Source organism: Thrips palmi, unplaced genomic scaffold, assembly GCF_012932325.1.
Source record: "Thrips palmi isolate BJ-2018 unplaced genomic scaffold, TpBJ-2018v1 HiC_scaffold_15, whole genome shotgun sequence".
Classification (NCBI taxonomy): Eukaryota; Metazoa; Arthropoda; class Insecta; order Thysanoptera; family Thripidae; genus Thrips; species Thrips palmi.
This window is the reverse complement of record NW_023144624.1, coordinates 5,975,602-5,990,103: the sequence shown is the minus strand read 5'-3', so window position 1 is coordinate 5,990,103 and position 14,502 is coordinate 5,975,602. Positions and strand designations below refer to the sequence as shown.

Genomic DNA, 14,502 nt, shown 5'->3' with positions numbered 1-14,502 from the left:
CCTTTCGGCCCGCCGGCCTGCCGCGGCCTTTCGGCGCGGTCATCGCGGACCTTGATTTGCGGTGCAGCCTTCCCACCGGGGAGCGCCACTGCCGCACAAAACAAAACAGAGCGTTGCCAACAGAACAATGTCCCAATTCTCGCTTCTTTTTTCGTGCTTTGCGTTTGCCGCCAGTGTCCGTCCCGGTTGCTGCTGCTGTTGCTGCTGCTGCTGCTGCTGCTGTTGCTGCTGCTGCTGCTGCTGCTGCTGCTGTTGCTGCTGCTGCTGTTGCTGCTGCTGTTGCTGCTGCTGTTGCTTGCTGCTGCTGCTTGCTGCTGCTGTTGCTGCTGCTGCTGCTGCTGTTGCTGCTGCTGTTGCTGCTGCTGCTGCTGCTGCTGCTGCTGCTGCTGCTGCTGTATCGGCGGGCTGGGCCGGACCGCCGCCGCGGCTCAGGCCGGGCCAGCCACACGGGCCAGCCCACAGCCCGGTCCAGCGAGGGAAGCTCAGCGGCCTAATTAAACGATCCGCTCGCAATTAACATTCCCAGCGCAGCGCAGTGAGCGGTCCAGATCCAGAGACGCAGCGCGGCGCAGCGCTCACTTCGCTGCAATCAAGCAGTCGGCGGTACGTACAGCAAGTGCGCCCTCGCTCCAGAAACTATACGTTCAAAACCAAATCTCACCGGCCGCCCACAAAATCAAAAACCGTCCCGGCGGGTTTTCGAGAGTGTGCGTGCGAGATTGGCGCGACGCACTGCGGCACAGATTCTGTCCGGCGCGCTGCTTGCTGTGCTGCGCTACCGAGCACATAAGCCGCTTGATCCCCCTAGCCTATTAGAACGGCGATTAGATAACTTTTTTCGCCGATAATCGTCAGGGGCTTATTAGCCCCGGCAGCTTGGGCCCCGCCAGTCAGTCGGTCAGCCGCGCGCCGGGCCAGGATCGACCAACTCGCTCATCCCGAGATTTCGAACGGGGTGGCTGGCCGGGACACCGTAAAAAAGGACGAACGAAACACACACCTGCATACAGTGTACGCACAATCGCAATGCACGCCTCACTCACACACACTCCCAGGTAACACGCACGCACTGCATGCTCCTTTTCGCAGGCAAACTCGCGAAGCAGAAGCAGGCCGCCAACAGGTGCTCGGCGTGTCCTCGTCGCGGACCTGGAGGCCCTGGAGGCACTGGAGGGACCTGGAGGACCTCCCTCCCCTCCCCCCGCTCGCGATCATTTGCCTGCGGTCGGCAAAACGCAACGCGATCCCCCGCGCCAAACTTAATGGCTTGTAAAAACGGCTGAAAAAGAATGCCTTTCTTTGGTTTGTTAATTAAAGCAACGAGGCTGGCTGGCTGGCTGGGGTCGCCGCCGTCGCCCTCCTCCTCGTTCTCTCCCTTCCTTCCCCCCGGGCCTCCTCGGCGCTGGCATCGCCAAGGCATCGCCAAGGCATCGCCAAGGCATCGCGAGGCGCACAGGGGGCGGTGGGTGGCGGCGCGGGGACACTCGTATTTCACTCAAATCTCGAGGCGAGCGGGCGGAGCGGAGCAGCGGCGCAGCCCGCACACGGCCCTCTCCTTTCCGCCAGGATCCCGTAACGCGACGACGCGACGCGGCCAATGACGGATTCCAGGTTCACGGAGACGAGCGCTGCGAGCGCTGTGCGAGCGAAGCGGCTCGCGCAAAGAAGAACGCAACTCCGCTTCGATCCCTGCCTCTGCCTCCGCCTCCCCGGCCGCGAGCACGGCGGGCACAGCCACCTCCGCGGCCCCGGCACCGACGGCACCGCGACGCGGCCCCGCCAGACAATGCGGCACTGCAGGCCCCTCTCGTCGTCCCTCTCGCACTCGCGGTGGTCCCTCTGAGGAGCGAGAGAGACAGAGCGACGCTGCTCGGAATGGGGCCGTGACAGTCGGGCCAACTGATTGGTTTTCCGCAGGCTGGCCACTCGCTTTGTTCTTCTCTGGAACTCGACAACCGGCGTGCAGCATCGCGGGGGCTGCGGCATTCAAAAGAGTAGAGGGTGGTGCATCCCGGGGCCTGCCCGCCCGCCCGCCCCGCCCCCTCCACGGCGCCTCCGCGCACGGTTACCCCGGCGACGCCGACGCTAAATCTGGAGCGACGCTCCCCGTGTTGAGGGTAATAAGGTGCGAAGCCGAGGCATATTCGACACGACAGCCCTGCAGCACCGCCCCGCCCCGCCCCCTCTCCGTATTCAGGCGGCGGGGCTACTTGATGCAGCGCGATGCACTGGAGGCGATACGCGGAGGCTTCCGAACGGAGATACATCGTGACGCTGTCTCTCTCGCGCCCCTCGGGCGTCCCGCACAGGTGCGAGAGAGACGGCGCTCTGTTCGCAACCAGGCTGCTGCAGGCCGTGCCGCGCCGCCGCCGTGCACTTCGGCGCGACATTACCGCCACACCAGACTATCGACGCCCACGTCGTCGTCGTCGTCGCCACATCGACCCGTGCCGCGCGCCGCCAGCCCGGAGGCCCGGGGTTCGAGTACCGGCCGGGCTGGGGAAAATGTAAAAACCGCCTGCCGCGCTTACAGTGTGTCGCGTGTCCCTGTGGCCGGACAGGGCCGCGTAGCGCCGCGAAGCCTGCGTGACCGAATAATGAAAAGCACCCGTTTTTAATCTCTTAAACGACGCCTACACACAACGTAATTAAGGCATGTTGAGGGGGAAGGGCATCGCCGCCATCGCGTACAGTGCGGGCACCGCGGGCCAAAACGAGATAGCCAGCCCTGTGTGGCGTGCGCGGCGTGCGCGACCAGGCCGCGGGCCGGGCCTCGGCCAGCCACAGGCCGGCCAGCCAGAGTGGAGGGCCTCACAATGAGTTTCCACGCTGTCGTGCGGCGCACTGCGCGGCGCGGCAAGCACGGCAGGCACGGCGCAGCGCGGGGCCTACCCTGCCCAAAATGGCCCTCCGTTCCCAGGCCGGGCGGGCGTCCGAACTATACAACCCCCGGCGGCCTGGCGGCCCAAACCTCAGCGTCGCACCGCGTCGAACAGTGTACTTGAGCCTTACGGCGTTCCGTTTCCCCGGCTGGCTGCCTGCCTGCCTTGCTGGCTTGCGATGCGCGGCCCGCAGAGAAATCACCATGAATCATTCAAGTATTTCATCTCGGCGAAACCCGTCAGGACGATCCCCTTCCCTCCTCGACCTACACAACAGCGCTCGCCCACACACACGCACGCCGACGTACACACACGTACTGCACGCCGCCACACACACACACATGGACGAGGCTCTCACGTGAATGCCCCTTCGCTTCGAAAATGTGCATATGTGCAGGGCGGGGCGTAAGGGGGTTTATGGTGCCGCTAAAGTGCCACTGCCATGATAACCCCATCCCCCGCCTGCCCGGCCTGCTCGGCGTGCACATGACCGTGCCGAACGTCAATACACTCCGCCAGGTAGCGAGCATGGCGAGCCCACTCCGAGCGTGCTTCCAGTGCCTCCAGTGCTTCCAGCCAGCGCTCGTTGCCTCTTCAAGGAGGGGCCGCCGCGCGTTGGAATAAAGATCCAAATTTTCAGCGCCGGATTTTCCGGCCGGTGGAACAAGCATTCGGGACGAGGGAGAGGAGGGAGAGGAGGATGGGCTCGTCCAGCCAGCCAGCCAGCCATCCGCCAGCCGGCCTCAACGCCGACGAACAGCGGCAACACCGCCGGCGGCGGCGGCAGTGCGGGGCGGGGCGGGGCGGGCATGGAACAGGGCGTCGCGAGGGAGGGGAGGGCGGAGGCTCCGCGCGGGGCTCGGAGCGGGGCTTGGAGCGGGGCCCCGAACGGCAACGAGGCAGGGACAACACTACGATAAGTCCAGGACGCACGCGTGACAGTCGCGGCACGGCGCGGCACGCCGAGCCATTTGCAACTCATTAGCGGCCTGCCTGGAGGTTCTGGAGCCACGCGTCGCCATCAGACGACAGCAATCATAGACCACGCCATGCAAGGCCTTGCCGCGTCCAGCAGCACGCCATGGTGAATCCTTCGGATGCTTTTGGCAGTGTACACAACTCTCGGTCTCGGAAAGCCGGCGCACATATCTAGCCACAATCAGCAACACGGCCGGTGCGGACGGCGGTGACGGTGCGGGCCTGCCAGAGGTACGCCGGGCTCTACGCCGGGCTAGGCCACTGCCATGCCGCGCTCCGCCTTTGTCACCCATCGGGCCATCGCCATCGGGCCCATCGGGCCCATCGGGCAGGTGGAAGGGCCGCAGGGCCCCAGGACCGCCGAGGGCGGGGCGGCCCGGGGCGGCCCGGGGTCCTGGACAAAAGGGCAGGCACGGCCAGGTCCACCAGGCCCACCAGGTCACGGCAGGGTCACAGCCCCGCCGGCGGGGGGCGTCGTCGCGTCAGAGGAAGGCAAGAAGTGCCACAATGGGAGGGGCCCTACCGAGCCCCGCAGAGGGCCGTCCGTTCGTCGGGCTGCAGCGACGGTTTCCAAAACCCCGACGCATCCCGATGGATCACACTGGTTGTTGGCGAGAAGACGGCCCGCGTAGCGGCCACACCACAGCCGAGCCGCCGCCGAGCAGGCCGCCAGAAACCACCACGCCCCAGATAAATAGCCGCCCTTAGTGATCCGACACAAACCTCGCATTGCAATGCAATAACATTGCCGGCAGCGCCCCGGTTAACGAACCTGCCATCACTTCTAGCCAGCCTTACGCCAGCCACCACCCACCCCCGCCGCGTGGAGGGCTGGCTGCTCGGGCGGCCGGCAGGCCCGGCAGGCTGCCTGCTTGGCCGTCCGGCCGGTATCCGGGCTTCGCCTGGCTTCGCCGGCGCCGCGAGACCACCCCTGCCCAACCCTCTCGGCGACCCACCCTCCTCCTCCCACCCCACGCAGCCGAAAACAAGTCAATGCGGACAATCCACCACCCCCTCCCCCACCCACCCCCAGCGCCACACAAAGACCGGCTGCCATATCACTGTCACGAAAATAGCGCTGCCGCCGCCGCGAAGTAAGGCACTTGGCTGCCACAGGGACGGGGGCCGAACGAGCGGCCATGCACAAACATTTCAACGCAAATAAGCCCTTTGAGGGATAAAGGCGGCAATACGTGGCGAAGCACGGCGCGGCACGGCGAGGCAAAGCGGCCAGAACGCGCTGTCAATCAGAGCGAGATTGCACCGTCCGTTCCAGCAGCCCGGACCGCAAAAACGGCGCTAAAAAACGCAACGTCCATTCCGACTGAGCGCCGCATCAAGCCTCACCTGTCTTTTCCTTGATTTCGCACAGGACGCTGAAGAGTGCTGGCTTCATCCGATGGCAATTTAGTGTGTGTTTCCTGCAGACAGACAAAACAGCGGTCAGTTCAACAAGTTGGGTGCGTCGGCGTGACGCGTTCGACAGCTTGGCCAAGCTTAGACGGCCGATCCACATCAAATTCAAATCGAGCGACAAATCCGGCGCTCAAGTCCGGGCCGAGACGCGCAGGGCACCGCGGGGCTGTGGCTGGGCCGGGGTGGCGGGATGCAGCCGCACCCCTGCAGCCGTAAAACTTTACTGACCCGCCGCCTGGGTACTTACTTATCCGTGACCTAGCCCTCGCCAAATTGAAAGCAAAGGGTCACAGCCAAGCCCACTCGACGCCAGGTGGAGCCCGACGTGAGAATGGCACTCTCTCATGTGAAACCGAAACGCCCTCGAAGGAGAGCAAAAAGAGGCCATGGCGGGGTCAAAAGGCGTAAGTGCCGAATTAGGCGCATTTTGGCATCATTTTAGTGTTGTTCTGACAACAAATTGGACCAGAATTAAACTGACGAGGTTTTCACTGCAAAAGGACTACTACCAGGCTCGGACTGGCCAGGGCTGACAGGCAGAAAAATCTGCCGGGGCCTTCGGATTTGGGGCCAGTAACGCCACAAAGTTGGTCAAAAAGTGATTGAGTCTCCGAAAGTAGCCGTTTTTGCTGAATTTGGGCGGCCACTGCGTCCGATCTAGTTGCGGCCAACGGCGTCCCTCGACGCCCTAGTATTCTTAAGACCCTACTCTTTCATGCCCTTTATCGGGAAGACGTTGACCACAACGATTTTGGCTTTGACCGCAACGATTTTCCGACCAAGTAGGTCAAAAAGTGGTCAAATCTCGTAAATTTGCTGATTTTGCTAACTTTGGGCGGCCACTGTGTCCAATCTAGTTGCCGTAAAAGGCCTCCCTCGACGTCCTGGTATTCTTAAGACCCTACTCTTTCATGCCCTGTATCGGGAAGACGTTGACCACAACGATTTTGGCTTTGACCGCAACGATTTTCCGACCAAATAGGTCAAAAAGTGGTCAAATCTCGTAAATTTGCTGATTTTACTATTGGGCGGCCACTGTGTCCAATCTAGTTGCCGTAAAAGGCCTCCCTCGACGGCCTAGTATTCTTAAGACCCTACTCTTTCATGCCCTGTATCGGGAAGACGTTGACCACAACGATTTTGGCTTTGACCGCAACGATTTTCCGACCAAGTTGGTCAAAAAGTGGTCGAATCTAGGAAATTTGCTGATTTTGCTGACTTTGGGCGGCCACTGTGTCCAATCTAGTTGCCGTAAGAGGCCTCCCTCGACGGCCTAGTATTCTTAAGACCCTACTCTTTCATGCCCTGTATCGGGAAGGCTATTGACCGCAAATAGTTTGGGAGCGGTAGCCTCACAAAGTTGGTCATGAAGGGTAAAAACATAGTGATGATCGGGGGCCTTTTGCGGTCTTATCCGCTGGGGCCTTTTGGGGGCCAGTCCGAGCCTGACTACTACATCATTCTTCTTTGGAACTCGTTTGGCAATACAGTATCGAGTTCACCTGGACTACGCTTCTCCAAAAGTGCATGCACGTTAGACTTAATACTATTAATTACAAATTAGAATCGGTCTTACAATTACACAGACTACTCTTAATGGCCTGCAAGGCAATGATAAATTGTCCTGGATTCACGGGAGGAGCGCAACGGAGCGAAGCGCCGAGGCGCATCATGTCAAACAGGGCAGTTTGAGAGTCGTTGATGCAAAATGTAAACAAGCCCCATTCGACCGGCTGCTGCTCGACGACAGGTTCCGTGGGCGCCGGCGACTGGCGGTCAAATGGCCGACCGGCAGTCAAATGGCGGACCGGCGCGGCAGCGTCCAGGCAGCGTCCAGCTAGGTCCGCGCTTTTTGCCAAATCCAGCGCAGCCATTTACACTCGACTGAGATTAGCGTTGGCGAATGACACTATTTACCCCGATAATGCCGGCTGGCTATGCCGGGCCACGCAGCACTGTTTGCTCTGGCAATCAGCTGACTGTGTCAACATCCACACACGGGAATAACGCGTACTACAACCTGCGCCACTTGTGGGCTTCTGTTACACCATTTATCTTTCTCCACAAAAAAAAAACAAAAAAAAAACCAATTTTGCTTTTTCACGCCTCTTTTGATGCGTCCGAGTCATTTTCGACTGGTATGGTTTCTTCGGCGTCGCACACGGACACCTTGCTCCGGGTCTTTTGAGAAAATTTGTGGAATTTCCGCAACGGCCCCCCACTTCGCTGCGTGTCTCAGTGCTTCGCGACCGATGAACCCGGGTCGCCGATTCCAGCAGTGAATATAGCCAGCCGTTCTGGGAAAGGTTGCAATCGAGGTGGTCACCACCGTGGACCACACGGCGGTCTGCTGGAGGCTCCAGTCGTGACGGCACATCATCTCCAGCACGCTGGGCATCCAAAGAGCGTGTACTTCCAGCCCGTTACCCGCTAAACCGCCACACACGGCTTCATCTCACCAGTAAGGTACTTTCACAGAGTGAAATTCAGCAAGAAGAAATGGTTGCAGAGAGGGTTCGTCTGCTTGCGGGGCGGGGTGGGGGTTCATAATGTTTTACTCCACTCCATTTTACGCTCCCCCCCCCCTACCCGCCCCTTGCAACAATTTCTTTGAGAAAGTACTTCATATGAGTGACAGCAGACTTAAAATGTACAAGTGCGCAAATGCTATTATAAGCACTTGCTAATACACAGATAGTTAGAAGTTGTATCACTGAGACCAATATTTACATTCATGATAATACTAAAATGATCAATTATTCAAAATGCAGGAAAACAACTTTGTAAATGTGAATCCTTGTTCGAGATAACATTGAGACTCTGAATGTTTTAACAAGGCCGCAAGCCACGATAAGAATAACAACTTAACAAATTGACATTTATGACATTTATTGACAGTCATGTACTATTATTACATAAATAAGGGAAAAATACATGATTGATGCTCCATTTACAATGAGATTATGAGAATATATAGAATGATACATGTAGGTGACGGTAACACTCCAATAACAAGATGTAAACAAACCGTTTGTGACAGACACACACATGATAATACAAGAACTCAATTTTAGCCCATCAATTACACTCTACAAATAACAATAAAAACAATAAAATGTGACAAAGAACAAGGCTTGTGAATGCAGTTTGCCAGACAATACAGTGACACGATCTGGGTTGAGGTTATACGAGTTACAGTGAAAATTTGACAATACTTCCATAACAAAACAGTTTCTTACTTCTTGGGCAAGATTACCCAGCAGATCAAACAATTAGAAAGGTGACAACACTGAGCTGTGCGCAGGACTGAAGTTCAAAACTGTCGTTGACATGACAGGTCCACAACAACCACAGTCTTCGCTTCAAAACAAATTTCAGACAGTCTGCAGCACAGACCTGACACACACAAGCACAGAACAAGAAATGAACTCAGAAACAAGGGTCTTACCTTGCTTGGGCCTCGTCGAGTGACTGATCTGTGATGTTCATGATTTGTTGCAGAATTTCACCAATGTCCTGCTTGCGCGTTTCCTGGTCCGGTGTGGCCGGAGGGGCATGTCCGGGCTCGACGGCCTGCATGCCGTAGGGCGCGGACATCATGCCAACCTGGCCTGCGACTCCGTGCATCATAGCCCGCTGCTCATCCATCCCTAACCTCACTTAACCTCACTTCACACACAACACAACACCATTCAGCACACGCGCTCCGCGGCGCTGCGCGCAGGGCCCGCTCTTCTCAGATCCCGAACACAACTTGGCCGCCCCTGCCGTCCCGTTCCACTCAGTTTCGACACCTCCGCGACGCGACCCGAACACACTTTGCACTCGTGAAGGCGGCCGCTTTTTTCCGGGCCGGGTTTTGACAAACGGGTATCGCCAGCCGCCGCGAATTCGGGGAGGAGGAGAGGACCGCGACTCACGCTCTCGCCTGTCTCAACGCCATAAAACCTGGAGGCGAAGTGCCATTTAGGGAAGCGAGCTTTTCAAATGCAGCCAATGAGCGCGCGAGTTTGCGCGTCTGTTTCCAGTAGGCCCGACCCGTGGTGAGCAGCGCCACGAAAGCGGGCGGCGGAGCGCATGAGACGCCAAACGCGGCGGACGGCGGCCCGCGACGTTGAGGCGATGTTTGGAGTATCTGCGCCAAAAAGGGCACCGCAAACGGTTCCAATCCGTTCCAAATTACCACAGCCAGCATCTGCGAGGCTTTTCCATCCCCCAAACTATTTATTTCCAGAGAAAACCGAATAACAGGAATGCGCAGAACGATGGTTTTTAGCGAGTACGTCGAGTCCGTAGGCTCCGCCCATCGGAGAGGTAGGGGGTTGATTTAATTTTTCAATAATGGGAAAAAGGATGGCATAAGAGGCGTCGAAGAGGGGAAACTCCTTTTTTGACATAAGATTAAGTTAGACGAGAAAACATTCTCTTTTAGATGCTTGGTTTCCATATTTGATTAATTTATATTTCGACTTGGCGTCTCATGCTCTGTGACGTCATGAAGCGGCCATCTTTGTTGCTTCGGAGCATCCAACTGTGCGCAACGACAAAACCAAACGTAAACAATGGCCTTTTAAATGTGTTTCTCTGCGTGATATTTTGAAACATCGATTTCCAGTGCTTTAAATAATCATTTTCAGCCCAACCGTCGATATTGACACTCTCTCATTTCCGTTCCTCAACAAAGAAATCATCATGTATTTTTGTGTCCGTGGCGTTGCGGCTATGAGAAACTTGGCTGGCGAAGCCCGCGTCTGTTTGAAATCCGGCGGACCCGCCGTGCTGGTTATTCTCTGCACTGAGTGGCGCGCAGAGGGAAATGACCGCTGTCAGACATGAAAAGTAAACGGCATGTGATCCTCCATCGCCTTCAAACCATTTCTTTCTATGTTAGAGTCTTTTAATCGAATGGCCGCCCAAGAGCTAACCTCACACTCGGGTTGGCACTACTCCATGCCGCCGGGCCGGGGCACGTGGAGTATCGCTGCCTCGAAGTATCGACAGGATGAAGTGCCCCGTATGCCTACATTGCCGCACCACTGTGACACCTAAGGGGTCACCAAATAATCAAAAGTTATCACACGTAACCAATACATTCTCTATAATTTTTATAATTCAGTGATCAGTGTTACATGAAAAACTTGAGTTGGTTACTCCTCGCGTATTCCCTCGACGGGATCGTGGTCTAGAGAGTCCCCCGGGAGTGACGTGTGTCTGCTCGAGTCGAAAATGCCGCGGCGTGATTAGGATAAAAGTGCCAAAGGAAAACCAAGACTCACTTGAAACGCTAATCGCCGATAGGCTGCTTTATTTTCGGGCATGATGGGCTGAGGGGCATGGTGCGGCGGGTGCGGCCTGCGGCCTGCGTCGGCAACGACGCCCACCGTCCCAACGTTCGGAGGGCCGAGGGCCTAATCAGCGCTTTCTGCGAACCGTGCCGAGTGATGCAGCGGCTTCGGGAGGGAAGTCCGACCCGCCGACTGGTTCAGAAGCGTCGTTTTGTCCCTCTGTCTGCGTCGCACTCAAGGGGCTCCACATGGGTGCGAGAGAGACAGGGCGACAAACCGCTGCCCTGCTCACTTGCTACGGCATGTTCCTGATTTGCGTCAAAGCAGTTCTACTCGAGAATGATCTGGCAAGACCGCAACACCGCATTGCACCACGACCACGATGTGCTGAAGTGAAGAGCAGCCCGAAAATTGTTGGATTTTACTTTTTTCCAGGCGTCTAGGGGGTCGTTCATCCAAGAATAAAATATTCGGTTCAAATGACAGGATAGTCACGCCGAAAAGTCTTCCGCAACATGACAATGAAACCTCGATGGGAACTGCAACACCAAAACCACCCTGAAGGCCCTCGTTACAGAGGGGGTGGGGGGAAGGGGCGGCGGCGGCGAAGGTGCCAATTGAGATTGGGAGACATTCGCACTTTGCCTCTGAAAGGAGGCAACCTTTGCCACAAGGGGCCGGCGTCCGGTTGACCTGCTTCCACGTTTTCGCGGCGAAAATTAATATCGGCAGAGTCGAGGGTTCACGGACGTCATCGGGCGGCGCTGCACAGGACAACACCTGCTTTCCTGATTGAAATGAGCCGATAACAAATCGGTGCGTGGAATGACCGAGGGGCTGCGTCCGAGGCGCGCAGGCACCGCGAAGGCACGCCGGCCGGGCGCAGTCCAAGAGCTCGGACTTGGGATGCTTCGAATGCAGCGCCAGATAAAGTAGTGGCCGATCACCCGTCCAGGCGCAGGTTGTCCTCACGGTGGCAGTCTCCTCGCGGCAACGACAACGACATGGCCCGCGCCCTCGCCCTGATCCTCTGCGCCGTCGTCGCCTCCGCAGCCGCCCTCAGCAACCATGGCGCAGCCCAGGTAAGGCAGCGCGGCCTTCCCCCGCGGCGAGCGGCACGCGACCGCGCCACTCTTTCAATCTCGTTCTCGCGGTGCGAGACACAAAACGTGCAAAAGGCGACGCAAATGGCGGACCGGCCGGCCGGCAGCCGATAGCGCTCTATCGGCCCAATCGCTTCATTGGCTTCAGCTCGTGCAGAAAAGTGCGGGTCACGGAGCGGCCCCGGCACGAGGGGGCAAAAACTCGGGATTTTCGTGTACACATGATTCGGAAAACGCAATGATTTCATGGCTGATTCGCCTTATTTCGCGACGCACCAGGGTGATGTTGAGCGTGATTGTGTTCGGAAAGAAATGATTTCGGACTGATTTTGCCTGGTTTCGTGTGATTCTGCCTGATTTCGGTCGAATTTAGTGATTTTGGTTGATTTCAGATTGCTTGATTTCGCGTGATTCTCAATGATTCGCATGTGATTTCGGGGGCCGTGTACACATGATTGCGCGAGTTTTTGCCCCCTCGCCCCGGCAGCACGGCGAACCGGCCCGGCTCGGCCAAGTTCCACGCGCAAAGGGCGGAGGCGCCGGGTGCGCCAGCACCACGCCGCCGACTGCACCTTGACCTCGAAATCACTTGCACACAGAGTCCGTTGCCGATGTTTTGAGGGGAGCGCCCTGCGACGAGAGATGCACTCTGAAAGGCTGTGACCTGACTAAGTACTCCCCGTTGCGTTCTGCTGCGCTATGCAAAATTTCAGAAAAAGTTGGCTATGACGCTGGAGCAGAGAATGCCTGTCCGGGCGGTGCTGCAAGGGGACGCAGTTTAGACTCGATCGTTATGAGTGTCGGCTTGGCCGGCAGATTGGCGCCCGGTGCGCGGCAAAGCGCGGCAACGGCCGGTAAAGCCTCCGATAAGACTGATCCGCGGCCTGGCCTGCATGGAGTGACGGGGGTGGACTGCATGCAGTGGCCGGCGACTCGCCAGGGGCGGTTCAAAGTTCGAACGGTACTCGCACGCGAGGGGCACCGATCGGGCGATGTTGTTGGCCACCTCCTCGATTCACGAGTGGGCTAATCTCTGCGATAGTGCGTCTTGGCCGCGCCTAGGAGTGGCGCTGTCGCGGCGTGGCTCCTCCTCTTGAACGCTTGCACCGACTAACAAACTGCGCTTCTTTCTTGTCCAGGTGGATGAGCTGTCTGTCTCCCACTCGCACGTTGTGGCGGCCGTGGAGCAGGTGGCGCAAGAACTGGAGACCGAACTCATTGCACTGATCGCCGAGGCCGAGCGCCACCACAGCCGGCTGACCGCCGTCAAGGGAATCGACAACGGACAGTGCATCGAGACCGCCTTCCACGACGCCCTCATCGTGGCCTCCAGGATCCTGGACCTCATCGACTCCGTAAGTTGGCCGTCGTGAGGTAGGCGGACCCTGGAGCGCGCTGGACTTGACTCACGCCGTGACTGCTGCAGGTGAACCAAATCGCCAACGCCCTCCTGAGCGAGCTGGGCAAGTGCAAGGGCAACGTCATCACCTCCCTGCCATGCCGCCTCAAGGTGCTCTCGGGCGCCCTGAAGAAAGTCAGGGAGCTGAACGGCAAGGGCAAGGAGCTTCTGCTTGAGCTGAAGAGGATCGTCCGGGACTTCAAGAAAAACTGTATTCCCTCCAAGCCCACCCCTGCCCCCACCCCTGCCCCCACCGCCGCCCCCACCGCCGCCCCGACCGCCGCCCCCACCCAGGCCCCCACCGAGGGACCCACGGAGGGACCCACCGCTGGTCCCACCGAGGGACCCACCGCTGGTCCCACCGACGGTCCCACTGAGGGCCCCACCGCTGGTCCCACCGAGGGTCCCACCGACGGCCCCACTGAGGGTCCCACCGCTGGTCCGACCGAGGGTCCCACCGGAGGCCCCACCGAAGGCCCCACCGCCGGACCCTCCGAGGCACCAGCCCGCCTCTACTAGAGGCGACGGAGTGGTGACGGAAGAGACCGCCGAACCGACCACCAACACCACGACCACCACGGTGACCACGGCCATTTGCAAATAAATGTCGTCCTCTCGAGACCCTTTGTGGCCACTTGACTATCACACACGCCGGGGCAGGCAGGGCAGGCAGGGCCTCGCCTTTCGTCGCCCTATCTCAAACTCAAGACACACAGGCGTTACGAAAGCACGGCGACAGCGCGACAGCGATGCCCCGCGAGGCAGGCAACCCATCGCGCACGCCGCCCACGCCTCTGGTGGCCGGGCGGGCGCCGGGCGCAGCGCTGACGTCGGGACACCGCCGTGCTGAGCATGCTGAGGCGCCACAGGACTCTAGGCGGTGCGTGCCATGCGCGTCCCATGGCACGGCGTGGCACGGCGCCGAGAGAGCCGCGGGCCGCGCCGCGGGCCGCCTCAAGGCTGGCCGTCAAGTCTTTGTTGGCGCGCATCGCGCAGGTACAGTGGTAGTGACGCGCCGGCCAAACACCAACAACAGCAGTCACCGCGCCCCGCGCCCCGCGCACTGGCGAGCACTGCGCAGGAACCGGCACAAACGTTTGCGCTGGTCTCGAAATGGCACACGATCAATAGTGGTCCAGTATCTCAAGTTCAAGAGGTTGCGGTTTAGGCTCTCAAGTCAGGTCTATACCCGGCAGGGGCTCCAGCCGGGCGAGGTGGGCCAGCCCGTCAACGTCGGCTGCTCTACGGGTCGGCCTACCCGCCAGGCGCTCCACCGGGCTGCCTGCCTGCATGACGAATTCGAAATACAGGAACGACATTTTTGAACGCGCTGAGAATAGTTTGAGGGCTATCTTTAACCGGACATCACACCGTTCACACGCCACGCCCACGCCAGGCCACGCCGGTCACATCGCCATGAACGAAAGCGGTTATGAACA

General features: G+C 58.7%; 2 protein-coding genes across 4 annotated transcripts in view; one reads left to right on the top strand and one right to left on the bottom strand.

Moving 5' to 3' along the window:
* Positions 1-9,302, bottom strand: part of LOC117641430 (homeobox protein extradenticle) — an 86,219-nt gene extending 76,917 nt beyond the window's left edge. For 2 of the 3 annotated variants that reach the window (XM_034378749.1, XM_034378750.1), the window contains exons 1-2: positions 8,725-9,302; positions 5,208-5,281 (exon numbers count right to left, since the gene is read on the bottom strand). In XM_034378749.1, coding sequence (XP_034234640.1) covers positions 5,208-5,281; positions 8,725-8,924 — 274 coding nt within the window. In that variant the 5' untranslated portion in view covers positions 8,925-9,302. The remainder of the gene's footprint in view (positions 1-5,207; positions 5,282-8,724) is intronic. The other variant, XM_034378751.1, reaches the window with a different exon arrangement.
* Positions 9,303-11,486: 2,184 nt separating this feature from the next.
* Positions 11,487-13,684, top strand: LOC117641534 (putative uncharacterized protein DDB_G0290521). Its single transcript, XM_034378958.1, has 3 exons — positions 11,487-11,643; positions 12,804-13,019; positions 13,091-13,684. The coding sequence occupies exons 1-3, from the start codon at positions 11,566-11,568 to the stop codon at positions 13,580-13,582; spliced, it is 786 nt and encodes a 261-aa protein (XP_034234849.1). The 5' UTR covers positions 11,487-11,565; the 3' UTR covers positions 13,583-13,684.
* The last annotated feature ends 818 nt before the right edge of the window (positions 13,685-14,502 follow it).